The sequence below is a fragment of the Furipterus horrens genome, unplaced genomic scaffold (assembly GCF_987537825.1).
Source record: "Furipterus horrens unplaced genomic scaffold, mFurHor1.1.pri manual_scaffold_8, whole genome shotgun sequence".
Classification (NCBI taxonomy): Eukaryota; Metazoa; Chordata; class Mammalia; order Chiroptera; family Furipteridae; genus Furipterus; species Furipterus horrens.
The window spans coordinates 57,056,580-57,078,424 of NW_028327178.1; the positions used below are offsets into that span (position 1 = coordinate 57,056,580).

The following is a 21,845-nucleotide window of genomic DNA, read 5'->3' on the forward strand; positions in this document are numbered from 1 at the left end:
ATAATACATCATAAGTGTTGTGTACTTCCTTCCATCTTCAATATTAAAATGGCTGCACAAAAATTCACCAATTTTCATAAATTTTTTTTAAATGCATGCTGATATGAAAGCTGTCACAATACTACCTGACAAAATTCTTTCAAATGAAGTTAAAGACAACTAAGTATTACTAGAGCTATTGTATGGAAAAAACTAAACAAAGTTTTTGGCCAACCCAATATAAAACATAAGCACACTTCATAGCAGCATCCACCGAGAGAACCTAGATGAAATGATACTCTGGTAGCAGAGATCAACAAGCACACCCAGAATGCAGACCTCAGTTTTGGACATCATTCTCCAATAAAAGGAACAGGGCTCCTCGGAGAGTGGCAGACCCCAGGACTGAGCACCACAAGACAAGTCTGGTGGTGCCAAAAAGTAAGAAAATGTTCCCCTCAGAACACCAGGATGAGGGCATGTTGAAAGGACATAAGAATCCAACCATAATTGCTCCCAATGGCCAACACTGGAACAATTTGAGCATCAAAATAAATATGATAATAATGATTATAATATTGATTATAATAACCTAAAAGATAAAATAAATATCTTTGCATCCATACTGATATAACTGAATAATGTGAGAGAAGGGACAGCTCTTCCTTATAAGAGAATTCTAATAAATAAATGCACAAGAAATGAAGCAAAGAGAAAATCACCTTTAGAACACCACAGTAATACCACCACATGCAAATCCACCCTTTAGTGTTGACTCAGTGAGAGGCTAAAGGAAAAACAAGGTATCTGCAGTGTGGGATTGGATTAACCTTGCCCAAGATGAGGTATGGCCTTTTCTCCAGGCTCCTGGGAATGAATCTCAAGGTCCTTGGAATGTCCTGTCTGGTAGTTATGTTTGTTTACCTGGGGGCCCTGAACCACTCCAGATGGTCTAACAATGCCATTTATGGTGGAGGCCTTGGGGTCCTAATGTATATCTGGAGAGCAAGATTCAGGTGATCTCCCCTGGCTGGCAATACCCTGTGTGTTGTCACACAGTGGGAGAAGTTAGCACTGTCCACAACTCCAGGGAGAGATCAACTGGAAGTTTACCTTTAGGAATTGTCCTGCTCTATGCTCCTATTCCCTTGGCTGACTTTACTCTGTATTCTTTCACTGTAACACACCATACTCTGAGTTCTGAGCCCTTCTAGAAAATTACTGAACCTTAGAGTAGTCCTGGAGACCATCAAACTTGCAGTTGGGTGTGAGAAATGAGGGTGATCTTACAGAGCCTTGAGATCTGCACACCACCTCAAAGTATCTACTTCAAAATAAATATTTATTAATTACAAGGGAACAGAGTAACTTCATAATGGGAAAACCTAACAGACACTATCTTAACCCAGTGATCAAAGTTAGTATCATCTGTTATAATATACTTATTAACTGTACCTTGATATGATGCAATGAAAAGGACACCTCACTTTGGCTCCAAAAGGTCCATAACTTCAGTCAAATCAAGAGAAAGCACCAGACAGACCCAAACAGAGGGACACTCCAGACTAAGGAAGCAGCACTCTTTACAGGTATCATGAAAGGCAAGGAAGGGTTGAGGAACACACAGACTAGAGGAGGCTAAGGTGTTGTGACAACTAAATGTAATGTAGGATCCCAAACAGGATCTTGGAACAGAAAAGACACTGGTGGGAAACTGGTCAAATCCAAATAAAGCCTGCAGTCCATGTAATAGAACAGTGGCCATGATCATGAGTTAGGTAAATACACCATGATTGTGGGAGATGATATGAGGGGAGGCTAGGTGAAGGCCACCACAAACGAAGGACACAAATATATGACAATACATATGGAAAACCACCAACAAGGGAAGCATTTAAAAGTAGAGGTGGAGTGGAAACACTTTAATCCCAAGGGTTTTGCAAAAGGGACTATGGGCCTATATTGACATTTCTCTATCTCTCAGCTGGTTATACTACTTCAAGAGGGCTTTTCAAGAATGCTATGTAGGTGGCACGTACAGAAAAATTCTCCTGCCTTCACATATGAAGGCTGAATACTTGGCAGGTTGCAGATTTCTGTTTGCCATAAAAATCTGTAAAATTTTTAAACCAATGAGTGTATAAAAACATTTTGACCACTGCTGGAAAGTGCTAAGAAACTAGTTCATTATTTTTAAAGAAATGACAGGATATCATCTTTCTTCAGGAGAGACCACCAAATATCACGGACCCCTGGAAGAGCACCCCACCTCCTGCAAAAGAGTTTTGCTAAGCTCTGACCCCTGCCCCCGCCCCAAGAATCAAACATCCATCAAAGATCAAGCCTATAGATATATTTACTAATTTACAGGAAAGAGAAGACAGGAACCTGTTAAACTACACCACAGTGACACAATTAGCAAAATCCACATGGTCAAATTCTTCTAGAAATACACAAGAGAGATGGGAGGAGAAGCCTACAGATATAAAACATGCCAACTCATAATCATAAATGAGCCTTATTGGGATGCTGATTCAAACATTTGTTATAAAAAACATTTATGGGATTTGAGACAATTACAATTTGAACACTTGCTAGATATTGACATTAAGGAAACTGTTAATTTTTAATAAAGCGATGATAGTATAATATGTGGTTATGTTTTTTCAATGTCCCTATTGAAAAAAAATGCTGAAATATTTTTTTAAATAATAATATAAAACCACATCTATAGATGCATCTCCAAAGCAATGCAATGGATATAACATGTATTATATATCTGAATGTTCATGGTATTTTTTTTTCTTCTTTCAAGCTGAGATTACGGTCAGATTAAATGAAAGCATTTGGTTTCCTTCATCAACTTTGCCTACTATGTGCTAAAATTCATGCTATAGATCACCATCACCACACTTTCTTTTATTATCATCTCTACAAGTCTTTTTTGGGCACTCTGTGAACTGTGGAGGTAGCCCTTGCTCAGTCACAATGAACACTGACATGTAAAACATTCCTTATAGGGCAATATTTGCTTTAAGAAAACTGACCAACAGAAAAGAGGAGTTACTATTATTTTAAAGAAAAAGCCCTATATATTAAGGACAGAAAGATAATAAAATTATGTTGCTAATCCTCCGTACCCCAACATTTTAAAAACCATTTTAGATAAATATAAAAAACAAATGAAATGCACAAAATAATATTAAAAATAATTCACTGTTATCTTTACAAAAGAATTTACCATAGTTTCCTTTAAACACTGTGTCCCACAATTCCATTGTCAGGACAATGGATAGACGCATGAGGCCATGAACTGGCAGGTCTTATTGTGTCTACTTACTGTTTTTTAAAAAATTCAAAAAACTTGCTGACATGTTAAAATTAGAAGATTTCATCATAACTCTGAGCTAGGGGCTGGCTCTGGGCACAGCAGCAGCTGTCCTCAGGGTCCTCCCAAATGCCAAGCTCAAGGGCCAACAGCCATTTAGTATCAGAGTTCTACCTCCACTTAGTTCTGACACCGGGTCTGCTTTGCTGTTTATCTTGCAGCCTACCTGGTAACAAATACTGAAGTTTACAACCACTAACTTTCACTCAGCTTTTTTTTTTAGATAAATAAAATATGTCCACACTGATGCTAGAAACTTTTAAACTTTTTTTCTTAAAATCACATAAAACTAAGGGTTTTGGAAAAGGGACTGTGGGACTATATTGACATTTCTCTATCTCTCAGGGCATTCTGAACATAAAAGAAACACAAAGAACTAAGAAAACACTCATTCTATGTGTTCCTTCTGTCCCTAATTAAGCCCCAAACTATCAGAACCCTTACTCCCCCAGCATGGCAGCACACAGAGCCTCACCTGCATTGCTCCCAGTTCCTTTCTGCTTTTTTTTCTTGGCTAGTTGAATGGCTCGGGAATCAGTTCTTGCTGAGCCCACACTTTCCTGAGATCAAAGAAAAGTGTGTCAGTCACTTCACCCAAACAGCAAAGGGAGGGTAGCAAGGGAACTATTGAAACGTAATAAGTTTGCCTCCTAAAGAGTGGAGTATAATACCCTTCAAGAATCTCCAGCAAAGGCTCACTGAGAATTAAATACTACATAAAATTATACCGATAGCTAAAAAAAATCAGAGTTGGAACAATATACATTAATTTTATTATCCATAGAAGCAAAGTTTATTCCTCCAAAGTCTTAAACATTAAAATATTTTATACAGAAACTGTTAAAAAATGAATTACATATTTCTCTTCTGTCTGAAACAAATAAGCAGTCTTCCCTCAGTGATTCAGGATTAATTTTCTGCAGCACTTCCCAACATTTTTCAGAACATGCCACAGAGTACCTGTATGGCAGACCTGGGTGGTTTTCTTTCATATACCCACTGCAGAGACCACTCTGGTGGCAGGTGCTCAACTCAGCGTCTTACAAACCAAAACAATAATTGGTTATGAATTCAGGAAGTTTACTGAGGGAGACAAACAGTATTTAAATAGGACTTCACCTGAATTTGTGAATGTTTTGTAAGAAAAAAATTTTAATACTTATCACGACAAAAATAAAAAGAACCACCCTAAACAGCTCGTGGCATACCTGTAACCCATTCACCACACACCACCTGTGCTCAGAAAATCGGGGCAGCCCAACGTCACTCAGCTATCGAGAAAATGAACAAGGGTCAGGATCAAAGTCATGGAGGTTCCTCCTGCCTCCACTTAGTTAGGCCTTGGATGATGCACTGGCACCAGAGAACTACTGTTTCCCAAGGCACGGAGGCCTTGCACTCAGGCAGTGACACCCCACAAATCTCTGAGCCTCAGCCATGTCCCCTCCTGGCCCAGGCACCTTCACACCTGGCAACTGCTACAGCCACCCAAGCATATGTAGCTATGTCCCCACAACAAATAAGACACCAGAAGCTAGACAGAGAAAGAGATTCTCTCAAAGACATAAAAGCTGGCTCCACGGGGGATGAGTTTTCACGTCCCCCAAAAGTGATCCTAATTCAAAGAATTAAAACTTTAAAAAGTTGTGGTGCATTTAACATTTTGACCAATATCACCATCAAATTTAACCTGTGCCACAAAGAAAGAACCTATTTGTTCATTCCCATCTGAACCTGAGGAAAAAGTCAGACTTCTCCAAGGAACTTTAAATTATTTTTAAATTAAATTACATTAAATGGAAAACTGATATATATATATATATATATATATATATATATATATATATATATATAATTAAAGTATATTATCTGTCAGGCCTCAAAATTGGAGAACTACTCATAACCCTCTAGAAACAAAGGTTCACAAACTACTCTCATTCCTCCCCCTTACTTCTAATTCTTAAAAAAAAAAATTGTTTTGCATGATTTTAAAGTTTCCATTAAAGACAGTTGATATCAAGATTCCTCTTCCTCTGGTTATTAGGAAGTCTAAGGACTTGTTATTATGTGAAAAGCACAAAGGCAGACTATTTCAACATTATGAAATACTATCAATTTTTTTCAAGAAAAGAAACACTTTATCAAATAATCACAGCACTCATAAGGACCTTAGAAATCATCTAGCCAATTCCCCTCATTTTAGAAATGAGACTTTAAGACTCAGACAGGTTAAACAATACGCTCAAGGTCGTAAACACTAATCAGTTCAGACTCAGGATCAGAATTCAGACCCCCAAACTTGTAGTCCAGGGCTCCATTCTTCCACAAAGAGTAAGAAATGTCTACAAATAAATGATTAATCCAGAACATTCTCAAAACTGAGTGTAAGAGAAGTGAGCTATGGTAGTGATTAAATATAGCATTTCATACCAAATAAAAGCTGCCAGTCCCTACACTAAACCCTGTGTGTTTTTGAGGACTGTGCTTCTCTGGAGGTCTGGAGAACACAGGCTGAGGCACCTCTCTGCTTTGTTCTTGCTGCCTGACAGCTTCAGGACTAGGAGGCAAGTCTGGTTCCACTTTGATTGAAGTCAGCAGTTCTGGGACACTGGTGTTTCCTGGGGGGTTGCTTGAAGAGGTCAGTGTGGTAGTGTTCACTGCTAAATTGCTACTGGAGGTCAAAGCCTGTGGGTCTTGACTCAAGTTCTTGACAGGTAGAGCTACCAGAGAGCCTAATCCTCCTGCACTTACAGTCTGTACATCATCCATATTGAAGCTGCTTTGCTGAAGAACTGTGGCTGTCCCAAGAATAAGAGGGCTATCCATGCTTGGAGGAATGCCATTGTGGGCCGCCAAGACCAGTGGGTCCATTGACCCTAAGGAACTATTATGAGGGAGATTCCCTCCACGAGAGGAGCTCACAGAAGTCACATCAATAGTCAGGATTCCAGGGGTCAGCGCTTCAACCGAGGCTCCTGGTGCACTACTACCAGCAGCAGGTACATCAGAGAAGAGTGCTGCCAAGTCTATGTTGTTGAGCTCACTTTGGCCTGGGCTGCCAAGTTCACCAAGTGGAAGAGAACTCGGAGCTCCTAGCTGAGGGAAGAGATCTGGAAAGGAATAAACACTCCAGTTATTTTATGCCCTTAGAAGATTAAGAAGTTTTATTTGTACACAAGATGTAAGGCAACCTATTAAGGCAAAATCTACTGCCTTCTTCCTGACACTGCTTCCTGGCACATCAGAAATGGCAACACACTAAATGAAGGCACCCTGATGACATGTAGACATTTTATATACTTTGTCCCAAATCTTTGAGCTGACAGGGATTTCTCCAAATGGAGGATATAACTCAAGAGTCTAAAATAACATTTTCTAAAATCACATCAATGGGTAAAAGAACTTGAAGCCATGTCTTTCCAGCTTTAAACCCTGTACTCTTTCTGCTATACCATTACTAGCTAACCCTGAGAAAACTATAAAACTTTCCATGGCTCCCAAATCTTTGGAAATCAGACCCAAGGTGCACTCTGGTTCTGAGACTATTTTTGGAATTAGTTTGTTATCAGTTCATGTCTCATCAAACTCTACACCTCACTCCCCAACTAGCTGCCACTCCAAAACATATTTGAGTCATCTGGGGGTGATCAGTGGGAAAAAAAAATTGGCCTGTGGGCCTGAGCTCTAGGGAGCTGCACAGAACTCAGAGATCAGGTCCCTCAGGTACTCTAAAGATGGATTCCCCTCCCCCTACCACCTTTGTACTCCCAGCCTCTAATATTCTTCCCACCCCTCGCTATGATCATCTTGAGGGTGAAGAGTCTGTCTGACCATCTTAGTTCCTAAGCACCAGGCACAATGCCCGCTGGCCCTTGAGCAGTATTTAATAATTATAGTAGAAATAATTCTAGTAGATCCCTCTTCATTCAAGTCTTACTGGTCCCAATAGTCTTTAATTATTTGATTATTTGTAATTCAATTAAGTAAACTAAATAATCAGAATAATGAACACTGGAATAATTTTTTTACATTTCAATGAACATTCAAGTTGGAGGTTTATACACAAATACACTCAATCATTCCAAATCTGGAGCCAAACAAGGACCGGATGTTATTCTTAAGAAATTCCTACCTGCAGCTTCTAGAATATGCCAGGGCCCAGCCAGAGGAAAAAGGGCTCTCAATTCCTAGCTCTATTCCTCCCACACCAATTAACAGCTAATCCCAAACTCACACTTTCCAGTTGTGGACACCAGGTCTGAGTGCCTATTATATTTCTCATGCAAACCTATGAATCTACTCTAGACACTCCTCCCAAATAGATTTAAAAAGAACCAAATTCAGAACATATCTTCTTTAGCTGTCATATTACTTCAAAGTTTAAAAGTAGGATTAACATATTATTGCCTCTTAAGTATCTCTTAGTACCAATGAAACATTCTGAAAGAAAAAGGCAGTGACTCTTTGGAGAAATTAAAAATAAAAACTATCTTTTCCTCAAAACTTTCCAAAAATTCCCTTGACAAATTTGAGGATTCAGCTCCCTATGACCAGATTAAGAATAATAATCTTAGTGCAAATAGATAACGATTTGTCCAAAAATTTCTTATTTAGCACTTTATTAACTCCACATGTACTAGAGACCTGCTATGTGCAAGAAGGTATTCAAAAATCATCCAATAAACATTAATTAATAGAGCATCTAGCATAAGGTTACAATCATGACCTCACTCCAGCCCTTCTTTGCCTACATGACCTCAGGCAAATCCTTCTCTTTCCCATCTCAGTTTCGCTGTCAGTGACACGAGTGGTGAGGAGCCCCCTATCCTAGGACCACTGTGAGGAGAAACTCAAAAAGCTAACCCTGGGGCAGCCCCTAGCAAAGTCAGTCCACAATAAATGGATGTTCCCAAGTACCTATTTCTCATGAGGCAAGTACTGGGCCAATACCTGTCCATCTACCCACCGCTAACTTGTGACAGGGAAGAATGACATGAGTAAGTCAATGTCATATCATAAATGCAGAGCCTGGAAAACAGGCACTACAGTAGGACCTGAGAGGTTCTCACATCCAGAGAACAAACGCTGCTATTGCTGACTTTTGAATGAGCCAGGCTAGGAAAGGGGAAAGAGCAGAGAGGCCAGGTGCATGGTATCACAGACCAGCAGCTTTGATCTGGGCAGGTAAGTTTAAGAGATAGAGGCGGGAACCTGATCAATCACTGAGGGCCTCTGAACACCAGCATAAGGCACTTGACTGGCCTCTGTGAGCTGTGACAGCCTCTAACACGAGTCCTTAACACACCAAGCGTCTAAAAGGGCAGCATCTTTAAATACAAAGCTGAAAAACCCTCATTAATACGGCCAAAAGGAAGAAGTGACCACACTAAATGGTATTAGAGAAAGCCACAGGAAGGGCACAAATATTCACTGAACTAAACTACTCATCAAGCTCTGCTCTAGGCCCTTTAACAAGACATTTCATTCTGAAAACCACTCAAACTCCATGTCTGAAAGACGGACAAACCAGGGTTGGCAGACCTGTTCCCCGCCCAGGATCACACAGCTGGGAATTGGCTGCACCCCAAGGCTGGTGCTGCCGGCCACACAGGTGGCAATGAGCAGGGCCTGATTAGCAACACACTCAGGTAACTCTATAGCTAGCTAGGTTTTCACCGGCCAGGACCTACCAGGCGCAGCAACCCCACCATGCCCCAGAGAGCAGGGTGATGTGAGCACTCTAGGGGAGGCAGCCACGCGGCCACCCAGACCCCTCAATATCCTGACCACAGGACTGTGCATGCAGCCTTAAAAGGCAGGATTTTAAGTTCCATGTCACCAGGTAGCCAGATGAACAAGGCCATCTTGTGTCCAGACTCCCCCTCTGGAGAACTGTCATGGTTCCCTCTCTGCCCTCACACCCCTACACCCATCCACATCCTGAAACACAGCTTTGTGCTCATCTTCAAGGACTTTCCTCAGCAGTGGGATGGAGGAGACAGAAGGGTATGCTCAGAAAGAACCAACAGGACTTAGAACAGCTGAAGAAGACAGAAACAGTAGAGGAGCAAGCTCAGAATTTAAGTCACAGAAGGAAACAGACTTAGGGGACATATGCTAGGAAAAGCTGACAAAGTGGAAGACTAAACGTTCTTCAAGGTAAGCCCTTCAGACAAGGAAGGATTAGAGAAGCAGTGGCTAGAAGTGGCAGGAGAGTCCAAAAGAGGCCACCAGGCTTGGCAGCCATGGTACCTAGACTGGTAAGACCTCATTGCATTAGAGTAACTTAACCTAGGACTCAGCCAACTTCCAAGAGGAGATAAGGAAGGAATGGCATGCTTTTGCTTCTCTGACACAGGTTGACCTTACACATCTTTGTAGCCCTCTAGGAGGGACAAAAATCAAGCAGACCTGGGCGCCGGCTGTGCTGCCTGACCACATGTGCCTTCATGCTGTGCTTGGAGGTGAACAGTCTATTACAGCTGGACACCGGGCAACGGCTTTTTGGAACACCCACATTCTGCACGTGTTTCTTGGAGTGAATGTAGAGACTGCTACGAGCAGAAAACCTGGCACAGCACCCTGGAACAAAAAGAATGGTGAGTGTTAAATCTGTGGATTACCAAGGAACCAATGCTGACATTTCCTCGTCATATCAGAATCTTGCCCATGCTTTGGTTATTGGCAAGGGACATACATTGAAAACCCCTTGGAGCGGCATCACAAGGAATTAAACGTGAAAGCAAACTCTATTTTTAATAGGAGATCTGAAGTCCCTCATCATTTGTGTATAAGATGTGTGACTTTGGACAAGTTAACTCTGAACCTGTTTCTTCACCCATTACACCGGGCTGCTGGAAGGAATAAATTAAGTGTTAAACAACTCCTTAAAGATTCAATTGCTAAAAACTTACACTAATCCTCTCTGTTAAGCTACACTATACAACAACCATAATCTTAATGACATTTTAAAGTTAGAAGCTCTCTTAAAAGAGCACCAAGGCCAATTCCTCTCATTTTACCACAGAGAATCTGATGCCTGGAGGGACCAAATAAATGGCCCTAAGTCAGGGGCATGAGCAGAGCCTGGAGCTGGCGCGGCCTTGCTGACTACTCAACTGCTTAGCCAGTCTGTAAGACCACACACTTGCACACAGGTCACAGGGAAAACAGGAGAGATTAAAAAATACAGCCACCTTCCTTCATGCCCTGATTTTCTACTGTTGGAGGTCTACACCATGGGGACAGTAGAGGAAGTAGGATTCTTGGAAGCTTGTGACCTGGTAGGGACATGTAAACAATCAGGTGTCACAACAAAGAGCAGAATAAAACCAGCTCTAGTACTGTGACGTATGCTGGAAGCAGAGGAAACAGCACACCTCCAGAGAGGATAGAAAGGTTTCAGAAATCAAGTAGCATGTGAGGTAACTGGGCCCCAACAAGTGGGAGGGGTCAGCCACAGCAGAGCAAAAGGCATCGAGCCCAAGTGAGCTGCCAAGCTAAGATGTGAACAACATGAAGGGCAGCAAGGCTGGGTGGGCAGGTCCTGCTCTGGAGCTAGCATGACTGAATCCCAACTCTAGCTCAGCCCCCTATAGTGCATGGCCTTATTTATCCTTTTGGAGTCCCCTTTTTCTTTTCTGTAAAGTAGGAATGACACCAACCTCATAGGAATTTTAAGGACTGTAGTGTACAATACCAACCTACAGAGGACTCATAAAGTGCTTAACCAAGTGGAAACAAGCACCATTACACTGTGGCAAATTTCCGGGTGGCGAGATGAAGCTGCTGGAGTCCAGGGCCAGGAGGAGGGCTATTTTAGGAAAAAGAGACTATAGACAGGATATGGCCAGATGAGTAAGGGTTTTGGCTGCCTCTGAGTTCTGAACTTATTTCATTTTCAAACAAAGCTTCAAACTTGTTTCCCAGCCAGGCTCATGATAATACATTTGGAAAACACCACAGAACAAACGCTGTAGGTCTCACCCCCAGGCACCCTAAGATGCCTTCTGTGTTCCACCCAGTGCATGACAATACCCTCTATCTGTGACCCCTTTTTCCAGCTGGGAGTACTCAGCAGTACAGATTTCTAGAGGCAGCTCACCAAACAGAGGCACTAAATACAGTTTTCAATCAAACTGCTTTTCCAAAGACAAAGATCAACCACAACAGGGACGTCTGCTACACATTCCCGCCAGCAGTGAATTTCCATTTTTTTAAATATCTGCTAATTCAACAGGACACAAAATCTATTTCATCTTAATTTGTACTGTATATCCTTTGATGACCAGGAGTGTGATCATGTTTTCATGTGTTAACAGCTTTATTTCTTAATTACATTATATATTGTGACTTCTGTCAGTTTTTTATAAGTCGAAGATATTAATAAACAGCAACCCACTTTTACACCAAGTCACCACACCCAGGGGAAGGGCAAACAAGTCCCTCAATGACAACCTTCCCTCCAAACCCTCAACTCCATGGGCATCTGCTCAGCTCACATCCTCATTTGTATAATGACCACAAAAACATCCACCAACCTCAACTCCCAGTGAGACATTCTACAACATACTGGAGAAACCATCACACGTGCCCTGGAAAAAATCCCATCTCATACATCTGTCTTCAGTCCCCCACCTGTCCTCCCTCATAAATGCTTCCTGCCAATGGCCCTCTATTCTTTCCTCCTCCTCCAGTTACCATGGAAAAGGCGGGTAATAGCTGTTTTTAACTTTTTACTATGCAATATCTACAAAAGCAAAATGGCATAATCACCCAGACTCAAGAATCATCAACTCTTTCCTAACCCAAAAGCAGGCTCTGAGATCCCTCCACCCAGCTCTTGCCTTCACTGCCACTGTTGACAGTCAAGAAGAGCACTTTCAACCAGCCCTGTCACCCCTCTCTCCATTATCTGTATCTCTCTACCTCTGCCCTATCCGGCAACTGCCCTTTCCTCTTTCCTTTTATCACCTCTGAGAAGAGGGAAAGCACAAGCATCTCCAGCCTCACTCTAGCCCACAAGCAGAGTTCTGCCGCAGCTACTCCACTGAACCTCAAACCTCGCTCCTAAGTGAAGAGACCCAATGACCCTGCCTTCCAGAGAAGCCCTTGCACATTCCTCACCAACCCACCAAACCTCAGCACTCAGGACTCCCCTCCTTTCCCAAACATCCTCCTCTCTTGGCCTCAGTGCCGCCAACCCTACCACTCTCACCGTTCCTTCTTAGGCTTCTCCCAGGGTTCCCTTCTACTTTTTCATCTGAATTTGTGGCAGTCCCCAGAGTTTTGTCCTAGGCCTTCTTGTTAATAGCAATCATAACAGCAGTGTTGGTTTATATGTGCCTTAATTAAACTTATTAACTAATCAAACCCTCCAAAATAACCCTATGAGGTTTTATTACTGCTTTACAGATGACAAAAAGGCACAGAAAGCTTGAGCTGCTTTTCCAAGGTCAGAGGTACTTAAGGGCAGACCTGGGATTTGAATCAAGGCAGTCTGACTCAATCATTACATTGCTTCTCTTCAATTTACAGTTGACTCTTGAACAATGCAGGAGGTTAGGTGGGCTGACCTCCTGCCCTGTCAAAAATCCACATATGACTGCAGTGAGCCCTCCAAGTACTCATATTACCATCCAGCGTTGACCCTGGAACAATATGGGTTTGAACTAATGGTCAAATGAACTGCAATCAACTGAAAAAAATATGCAAGTAAGTGGACTCACAGAATTCAAATCCATGTTGTTAAACAATCAACTGTACACTATTCCTTAAGAATTACATCCATGGCTTAAATGATTACTGGTGTGCTGCCTGCCTCACTCCAGCCCACCTACTCACCAAGCCCCAGCAGTACAGCCCCCTGCCCTCTGAGCACCTGAATTTGGAAAGTCCATGGGCACCTAAAATGCAGCATGTACAAACTGAACTACTCTTCCTCCAACCACCTGCCCTGTGTTCCCTCTCCAAACAGATACTGGCCCCAATTACTGCCTCTCCCACAACCCCATCTTCCAAATCCGTCACCAAGCACTGTTAATTTTAACTCCTTTCTGTCTATGCATTCCCTCCCTTCCAGCCACCAAACCCCAGTCTAGGCACCAGACCACCTCCCCAGGAAACCAGACTAAGCCTAAACTCTGATATGATCCCATCACTCCCCTGCCCCAAGAACTCAAGAGCCTTCTGTTCTTGCAGCACTGGGAGACCTCCCCACTCCAGCTTTTCTGCCAACCTGACCCCTGGTTAGCTCTTCACAATCTTCAGCTGATTGGGAGGCCATCCCCATGCTCTAGAAACACTTTGGGTGACCTTCTTTGTGTCTCCACAGCAAACTGCATGTTACCTGTCTACATGTCATACCCCAACTGAGCTTTGAAGAGAACTGTGTCTTGGTTATACCATCTGTATCACATTCATTACCTTGTAGGAAATGGTCTTACCTTCAAATGGGTCTTCATTAACCAGAGAAGCTTGCCTGAGGTCACCAATTTAGGGGAGGGTAGAGCCAGGATTCGAATTCACAACTGTAGACTGACCTCCCTCTACCACCCCCCGGTGCCTCTGTAGCACTAGAGTAAGGCCAGCATAACCAAATCACGCAGCAGACTTTTGGTGAATGATTCATACCTTCAGTGTTTTAGAGAAGAAGAAAAATCCCTAATATCCTTCTAAAAAGCCAGCCTAGCTTTACTGCCGTCCAATTGCAGCATGAGTATCATCCGTTTACTGAGTCCATGATATGTACCAGATGCCAAACAGGCATTTTTCATGTTATTTCACCTAATCCTCATAACCACCAAATTAAACAGGTAACTAACTAGAGCCACAGGTCTAGTAAGTGTATTGCAGGGCCAACAGTCAAACCAGGTCTGATTCTGAAGTCTCTTCTTCCAATACATTGCTCCCAAGATAGAGCTATTAACTAAAAACCAAGTAAATCTAACGCTACAACTTACACTCACCTTGTCTTTAAGCAACTAAAACTTTTTTTTTTTTTAAGTATATTTTATTATGTTGTTATGGTAACCCCAATTTTTTTCCATTGCTCCCCTCTGGCCAGTATCCCCCGTCCCTCCAGCAATCCCACCCTTCTTAGTTCATGTCCATGGGTGGTGCATATAAGTTCTTTAGCTTCACCCTTTCCTGTACTATTAACTTCCCCGTCTATTTCGTATCCACCAATTATGCTTCTTAACTCCTGCACCATTTTCCCATTTCCCCCCTTTCCCCCTCCCAGCTGATAACCCTCCCAATCATCCCCATACCTATGATTCTGGTCCTATTCTGGCTTGCTTAATTGGATTTTGTTTTTATTTTTCAGATTCAGTTGTTGATAGTTGTAAGTTTGTTATAATTTAATGTTCATAGTGTTGATCTTCTTTTTTTTAAACGAATCCCTTTGACATCTCATACAATAATGGCTTGGTGATGATGAACTCCTTTAGCTTTACCTTGTCTGGGAAGCACTTTATCTGCCTTTCCATTCTAAATGATAGCTTTGCTGGATAGAGTAGTCTTGGTTGTAGGTCCTTGCTCTTCATCACATTGAATACTTCTTGCTAGTCCCTTCTTGCCTACAAAGTTTGTTTTGAGAAATCAGCTGATAGTTTTATAGGCACCCCTTTGTAGGTAACTCTCTGCTTTGCTCTTGCTGCTTTTAAGATTCTCTCTTTATCTTGAAGCTTTGGCATTTTAATTATGATGTGTCTCAGTGTGGTCCTCCTTGGGTCTAGCTTGTTTGGGATTCTCTGTGCTCCCGGGACTTGTATGTCTACTTCCTTCCCCAAATTTGGGGAGTTTTCCTTCATTATCTTTCATTTAAGCTTTCAATTTCTTGCTCTTGCTCTTTTCCTTCTGGTACCCCTATGACCTAGCCCTGGCTGGTTTAGCTCAGTGGATTGAGCGTCGGCCTGCGAGCTAAGTGTCGCTGGTTCGATCTTCCAGTCAGGGCACATCAGAGAAGGAAAACTCTGACTCCAAAAAACCTCCGCTGCCTTGCGGCATACCTCTTCAGGGGAAAGGCTAAGGGAGTAAACCCCGACAGAAAATCCGGAGCCGGAGTCCCTAAGGCGGTTTGACGTTGTAGTCAACACCGGCAACTCCTGCGGCGCACCTGAAGCCAAGCTGTATTGACTCCGTCTTTCCCTTGGGCCCTTCAGCTGCGAAGAGAGGGGGGGTCTGCTGCATGGGCAACAGCAGACCCTCCATATCACCCTGCCCAGGCTCTGTAGCTTCAACACGGGAGGAGACAGATACCGTGTCACTCCCGAGTCGGACTGCACAACCATTCTCGGCGGTGCAGATAGACTCTTAAGAAGCTACACCATCGTCTCTCGAGACGGACGGCTGCCGATGACGATGACCCCTATGACCTGGATGTTGGCACGTTTAAGTTGTACCAGAGGTTCCTAAGCCTCTCCTCATTTTTTTCAATTCTTGTTTCCTCATTCTGTATTGGTTGACTGTTTTTTTCTTCCAGATGTGCCAAATGATTGATTTGAACCCTGGTTTCCTTCCCTTCACCACTGGTTTTGTGTGGATTTTCCTTTGTTTCATTTAGCACAGCCTTCACTTCTTCTCTAATGCATCTGCCATACTAAAGCATATGTCAAGCCTAGGAGCATCTTTATCACCAGTGTCTTGAACTCCATATCTGTTAGGTTGGATATCTCCTCATCACTTAGTTCTCCCACTGGAACCTTGATCCGTTCCCTCTTTTGGGCCTCATCTTGAGAGGCTCCTGTGTTTGTCTGCCTCTGTATCTTAGGTAGAGCTATCGCACCTGTTATGTTGTAAGGGGCGGAGTCTTAGGTATTCATCAGTACCAGCAACCCGCTTCACCACATTGTGGTGCTGTATATTGAGGAGGGGTCTGAGAGGGAACAATGCCGCTTGCTCGGCACTCACCCCTTTTCCAGGCACTTCTCCCACTTTCGTATGGGGTTGGTGCCTCTTTAGCTGTTACCCTGGCCGTTGTTCCGAGTGGGTGGGTCTGCAAATGTTCTAGGTCCATGGGGGCCCTTTAAACAAGCGGACTCTACTGAGAGACCGGCAGTTTCTGCCTCTGCCCCAACAACCCCCATTGGTTTGCACAGTCAGAAGCAATGAAGTTTTATTTTCCCTGGCACTGGAACTGTGAGCTGCATAGTCTGGTCTGGTGCTGAGATCGCTCCTCAGTTGTCCCACCCTACTTTTTAAAATGTGTGACTGCACTTTCCACAGGCCTGCCACTGCCACCACCACACCACGTTCTCTCTGCCCTAGCCCTGCCCCTCCTACCTGTCTGGATGAGTATTTCTTCTTTATATCTTTGTTTGTTGGACTTTCACGCACCTCAATTTTCTGGAACTTCTGGTTGTCTCTAGTTTTGAGGTAGTTGTATTTCTTCTTAGATGTGGAGAGAGACACAGCATGTCTCTAAAACTTACCTTTAAACGGCTAAAAATTATAACATCAGTGTGGACATGGTGCTAGGTTACAGCTCCAAGTAACATACTAAAATCTACCTTCCACAGGACACTCAAATGGTTTCGTGCCCAGGTGGGTGATGCTGTGACCTTTCAGATGCTCTGCTCTCGTGAATGACTTCCCACAGCCTTCAACAGGGCAGGTAAACCTCCGGTCGTCATCATGTTTCCTGAGAATAAAAAGACGGGGCACTGATTACTCACACAACCCGGAAGCATCGAGCCTCAGAGGTTATCCTTTAAAATTATGCAAAATATACCAAACTACAAACTCTTTGTATTAAAAACAAATAAATTACCAGTACACTTCAGAAAATCTTAATTGTGTCTGTAGAATTCATGGGTATATTTGCAGTTTACCCATCCTGTAATTAGAAATTCTACTTTAATGACCTAGCTGACACCAGAGTCAGACACAGAATAATCAGTGCTGCTTTAATCTAGAAACAGCTGAGTCCCAATGTACTGATAAAGCTACCTCCACTGTTTGGGGATCCTGATTAATAAACAAGCTTTCCAACCCACAGAGGGCAATGAGAAGTATGTACACAAAATCCACTGCAATGCCAAAAGGACGTTCTCAAGCCCACACATAAATACTATCTTTTTCAAGTAACATTTTTATATTAAACCCCTCAAACCCCAGCTGTGCAACTATGGACAAACCACCAAACCTCTTGAATCCCAGTGCAAAACAGGGAGAATAAGACCACCAGAGCCAGGGTTGTAGTGAAGATTAAAGGAAATACGCATGCAAAGTGCTGAGCACCACCTTTGTGTAGGCTAAGCCCTCCAAAGACATCGTTATCACCGTGGAAAGTTTGTATTGACATGAGGAAAGCTTATTCCACATGTTAATTTTCTTAAAAATATAGGAATGTATATGTAAAGGGTGCCAATCAAATTTAAAAACAAGTATACACAGAAAAAAACTGACTTTAGGTGATCAGGTTCTCAGTGGTTTTCTTCTTACAGCTTTCTGAATTTTCCAAATTATCTACATTAAACTTCTCTTATAACTTAAAAAAAAATATCAACATATATTTCATTCATAGGGTTCTGCTACTAAGAAACAATTAGTTCATTTCCACAACTTATAATTCAACCAAAATGTATAATTACCTTTTGTGCCTCAGGAGTTTAGACATGCTAGTAAAGGTCCAGCCACAACTGTCAGAGTCGCAAATAAAAGGTCTTTCACCTTAGAAAAGAAAAGGTTACACAACGTAAGTATAAATGCAAGCTACTACAAAGACAAATCTTGCGTCCAAATGACATTGCATTCTCTAGCTCATTACCTGTATGACTTCTCAGGTGAATTTTCAGGCGGCAGGCTTTGTCATACTGTTTGCTGCAGCCAGGAAATGAGCAGGAAAAGAGCTCCTGTTCTCTGAAATGGGCACGGTTATGGGAAAACAGAGCACTCACCGTAATGAAGGTCTTCTCACAACCTGAACAATGAAAACACAAACCTGATCACTGGTGTGGCACAAATCACTGAACACAGGTACACTAGTCAAGGAATAAAATGATTCAGCAGCACCTCTGGAAAGTTGCTACCATTGACATCTGGCTTTGTAATAGCTAAAGTAAGGGTGGCTAAGGGCATACAACAGGCATACATGAGCCACTTGTTTTGATGTGACTTAAGAGCTGAAGGCCTTGATCAAGGGGAAGTCCTCCAATCACAATCATCTGCTCCCAGTTCTGTGGCACAAATCTTGCATACATTTTGTGAACTCAAGTGCCAATGCTGCCAGTGTGAGACTCAAGAAAATCCAATTAGAGAAATCAGACTAAGGAACAAGATTTTATCTGTTAGGGTTGAGTTTGGAAGGGCCACAAATCATTGTAACATCTGAAACTTTTTAACCCTTTGGGTTGATGCTGCATCCTCTCCTATTATAAACATCCTCCCTGACATCCTCTGCAACTAGCATCCCCCACCTCTGTCATCTAACTTCTCTTTTTCCTTTTGCCCATTTCCTCAGGGCTCCTTGCTCTGTCAAAGGAAGTTACTCGAGCTGTCTTTACTCACACAGTCTTTTCCATCACCTCCATCTTCAGGCCCCAGTTGAGCCACCAGCCAAACAAACCTACCTGAGCAATTCCCAGACTTTCCACACCAATAGTTCTCCTCTAAGAAAAACATTTGGTGTTCAAAGAGCATGGAAAATATCAGGCTGTAAGATGCCTATCGGGCGTCCTACTTGCAGCTCTTCTCATAGCCTTTAACATGCTACCATAGTGCCTATAAACCACCCAGTAGATATACACTGCACAGCACCACACACCACATAAAAGTACTGGCCCAAGGAACCCTGTTCTTCCTGGCAACACTGAACTTGGAAAACCTACTTCTCTGAATGCTCTAAACTGATACTCTTTGCCATCAATCTGCCCCCCCACACACACACACACACAAACACATACCACCCTCACTTCCCTATCTCAGGCTTTGGTGTAGTCATACACTTGGTCTGGTAAATTGTGAGCATTGCTGAATCTGCAACATTTCTTGGGGCTTCACTGATCCATCTCCTCCTCCTGCCCATCTCAAACACTGACACCCCACAGATCATCTAACTCAAAACCTTCAGAGGACCTCATGCTCTAAAGCAGGGTGGATCCCTGATTTTCCTAGTATTATACTCAGAATCACGCTCTCTGTGCATTTTACTAGGAAGCAGTCTTTAAGCCACTGTATGATTCCCAGAGTGTGTGACTGAAAAAGGTTTCCAGTCAGTGGCCTAACATCATGTTCTTTATGAGGAGGGGCACACAAAACAATCTACAGCATGTGGGAAGAAAACCCTAGAAACTGTTAGCATTTGTTGTTCATTTTACTCTTTCAAAATCCCTATATATGAGTATATTTTATAACATGTCAACACATTCTTGGGGCTCATGCTAGGTGCATGCTTACCTCCATCCTCTGCCCTCCTACACCCTCACCACAGCCTATGTTTTCTGCCTTCACTCTGTAGTTTTACCCATCAGCCAACTTCCCCCAAGCCAACTCCTTCCCAGAAAGAACTCTTTTCTTTCTCCCAGAAGACACTGCCTATCCTGGTGAAGAGTTCACAGTGCTGAAGCCTATCTCCCCACCACTGCAGGAAATCGCTGTGGAGAAAGAACCACCACTTAATTTTACATTTGTAAAATAAGGATAATTTTAAGAACTTCAAAAACTATGAAGTCCAAAGAAAAGTATAAAAGGCACAAAAATCTGTGCTACACCATTTTAAGGTCTTACATTTGGCCACTCATTTGTTTTCCTCTGACACCAAGTTTGTGCCCCGTAAATATCTGAATAGTATTTCTAAATGATGACACCAAGGAAAATAAAGGCTTGTTTCAAAACAAATCTCTGGCAAGATGCATTATTTCTTTCATTTACCGGATGCACCTTCAGAAAGATTTGTTGCCTCCAGCATGGGAAAGGACAACTGATCATTTGTGACACCTTGCTGTCGAAATCCCCGCAGCAATGCAGGGTTCAGGTGACCAGGAAAGAACTAGAAGAAAAACTCCCAACACCGGGACGCTTCCGTTCCCGCCCCTTATACTTGGCCCACCAAGTTTAAATCCTGCCCAACCCAGCAGCCTGAGGCAGGGCGCCGCCGCACTCAATCTGAGCGACTAAATTTGGACCTGGATCCCGGGAACCCCACTTCCCGCACCCCGCCCGCAAGCCCTGAGTTACCGGGAAAGTCACACTTGTAGGGCCGCTCGGGCTCGAAGTGGCTGCGCTGGTGGGAGCTGAGCTTGGCTTGCGTGGGGAAGCGCTCCGCGCACACCTCGCACTTAAACAAGTTCTCCTGCTCGTGACCCTTCATGTGCGCCTTGAGGTTGTACACGGTGGTGAATTTCTTGCCGCAGCCATCCACCGGGCAGCCAAAAGGCCGCAGCTTGTCGTGCGACTGCAGATGCCGCTTGAGTTTATAGGAGGTGGTGAAAGCCCAGCCGCAGCCGTCCAAGGGGCACTTGAAGGGTCGCCGGCCCTGGCTGCTTCCGTGTGTCAGCAGGTGCACCTTCAGCTGATGCTTCTTGGCGAAAGAAAGCGCGCACTGCGGCTCGGGACAGCGGTAACTGAGCACGCCGGGGCCCAGGGGTCCGCGGCTGCCTTCAGCCGAACTCGCAGCCTCCACGCCGGGCTGCGGCGGCTGGCCCGGGCACTGCGGGTCCGGAGGCGGCGGCGGCGCGGCGGCCAGCGTCAAGACGCCGTGGTCGAAGCGCACGAGCAAGTCCTGGCTACTCACAGTGACGGTGTCCGCGAGGGCCGCGTCGGGCCTGGAGGCGGCAGCCGCGCCGCTAGAGCCCTGCTGAGGGTGGCCGGCAGGACTCGCGCTGGCGCCGGACTCAGCCTCTCGCCGCCCGGAGGCGTCAGCCGCTACGCCGCGCGGCACTTCCAGCAGCACCACGAAGGAGCCGCCCCCTTCCTCGAGGGGCGGCGGACTCGGCCCGGGGCCTGCCGCCGCCCGGGCCTCCCCTCGCCGGGGCCCAGCCCCGCCGTCTTCGGGACCCCGCAGCAGCAGCAGGCGGCGGCGCGCGGGGCCCGGGCTGGCCGGTGGCCCCAGACCTCGGCGGAGTCGGCCGGGGCCGCCACCGCCATGTTGGGCTCCGCGCTGGGTTGGGGCAGCCAGCAACGCCGGGAGATCCATCTTGGGCCCAGCAGGGGCGTCCTAGCCGCCCCTGGTGGAAGCGCCCTTTGCCCCGCCCAGACGTGCGCGACGCCGTACGGCTGCTCCCGCGAGTCGGCGCCAAAACCCGGCGCGGAGCACGGCCCGAGCCCCGGAGCCGCGCCTGCGCGCGAGCTGCGGGGTGGTGTTTGTGGAGCGCTGGGCCGCTGGACCAGGAAAGGCGGTCCTGCAGGGCTCCCGGGACCTGCGCAGGTGTGCTGCCTCGGGAGCTGCGGCTTGATTCCCCACAGGGAACGAAGCTAGCCCGGCTTACAGCGGTCCTCTTTCATCTGCGTAGTGGGGTGATAATTGCAGCCGCCAACC

The 21,845-nt window shown here is 44.5% G+C and overlaps 1 protein-coding gene across 3 annotated transcripts in view; it reads right to left on the minus strand.

Moving 5' to 3' along the window:
• The window catches only part of ZXDC (ZXD family zinc finger C), a 65,715-nt gene extending 44,157 nt beyond the window's left edge, over positions 1–21,558 (minus strand). For 2 of the 3 annotated variants that reach the window (XR_016512734.1, XM_090285882.1), the window contains exons 1-7: positions 20,546–21,558; positions 18,138–18,290; positions 17,962–18,040; positions 16,879–17,009; positions 9,779–9,949; positions 5,798–6,477; positions 3,843–3,927 (exon numbers count right to left, since the gene is read on the minus strand). Coding sequence is in view for 2 of the 3 variants with exons in the window: in XM_090285882.1 (XP_090142008.1) it covers positions 3,843–3,927; positions 5,798–6,477; positions 9,779–9,949; positions 16,879–17,009; positions 17,962–18,040; positions 18,138–18,290; positions 20,546–21,503 (2,257 nt within the window). In the remaining variant the exon portion in view is untranslated. The remainder of the gene's footprint in view (positions 1–3,842; positions 3,928–5,797; positions 6,478–9,778; positions 9,950–16,878; positions 17,010–17,961; positions 18,041–18,137; positions 18,291–20,545) is intronic. The other variant, XM_090285883.1, reaches the window with a different exon arrangement.
• Between the last annotated feature and the right edge of the window lie 287 nt (positions 21,559–21,845).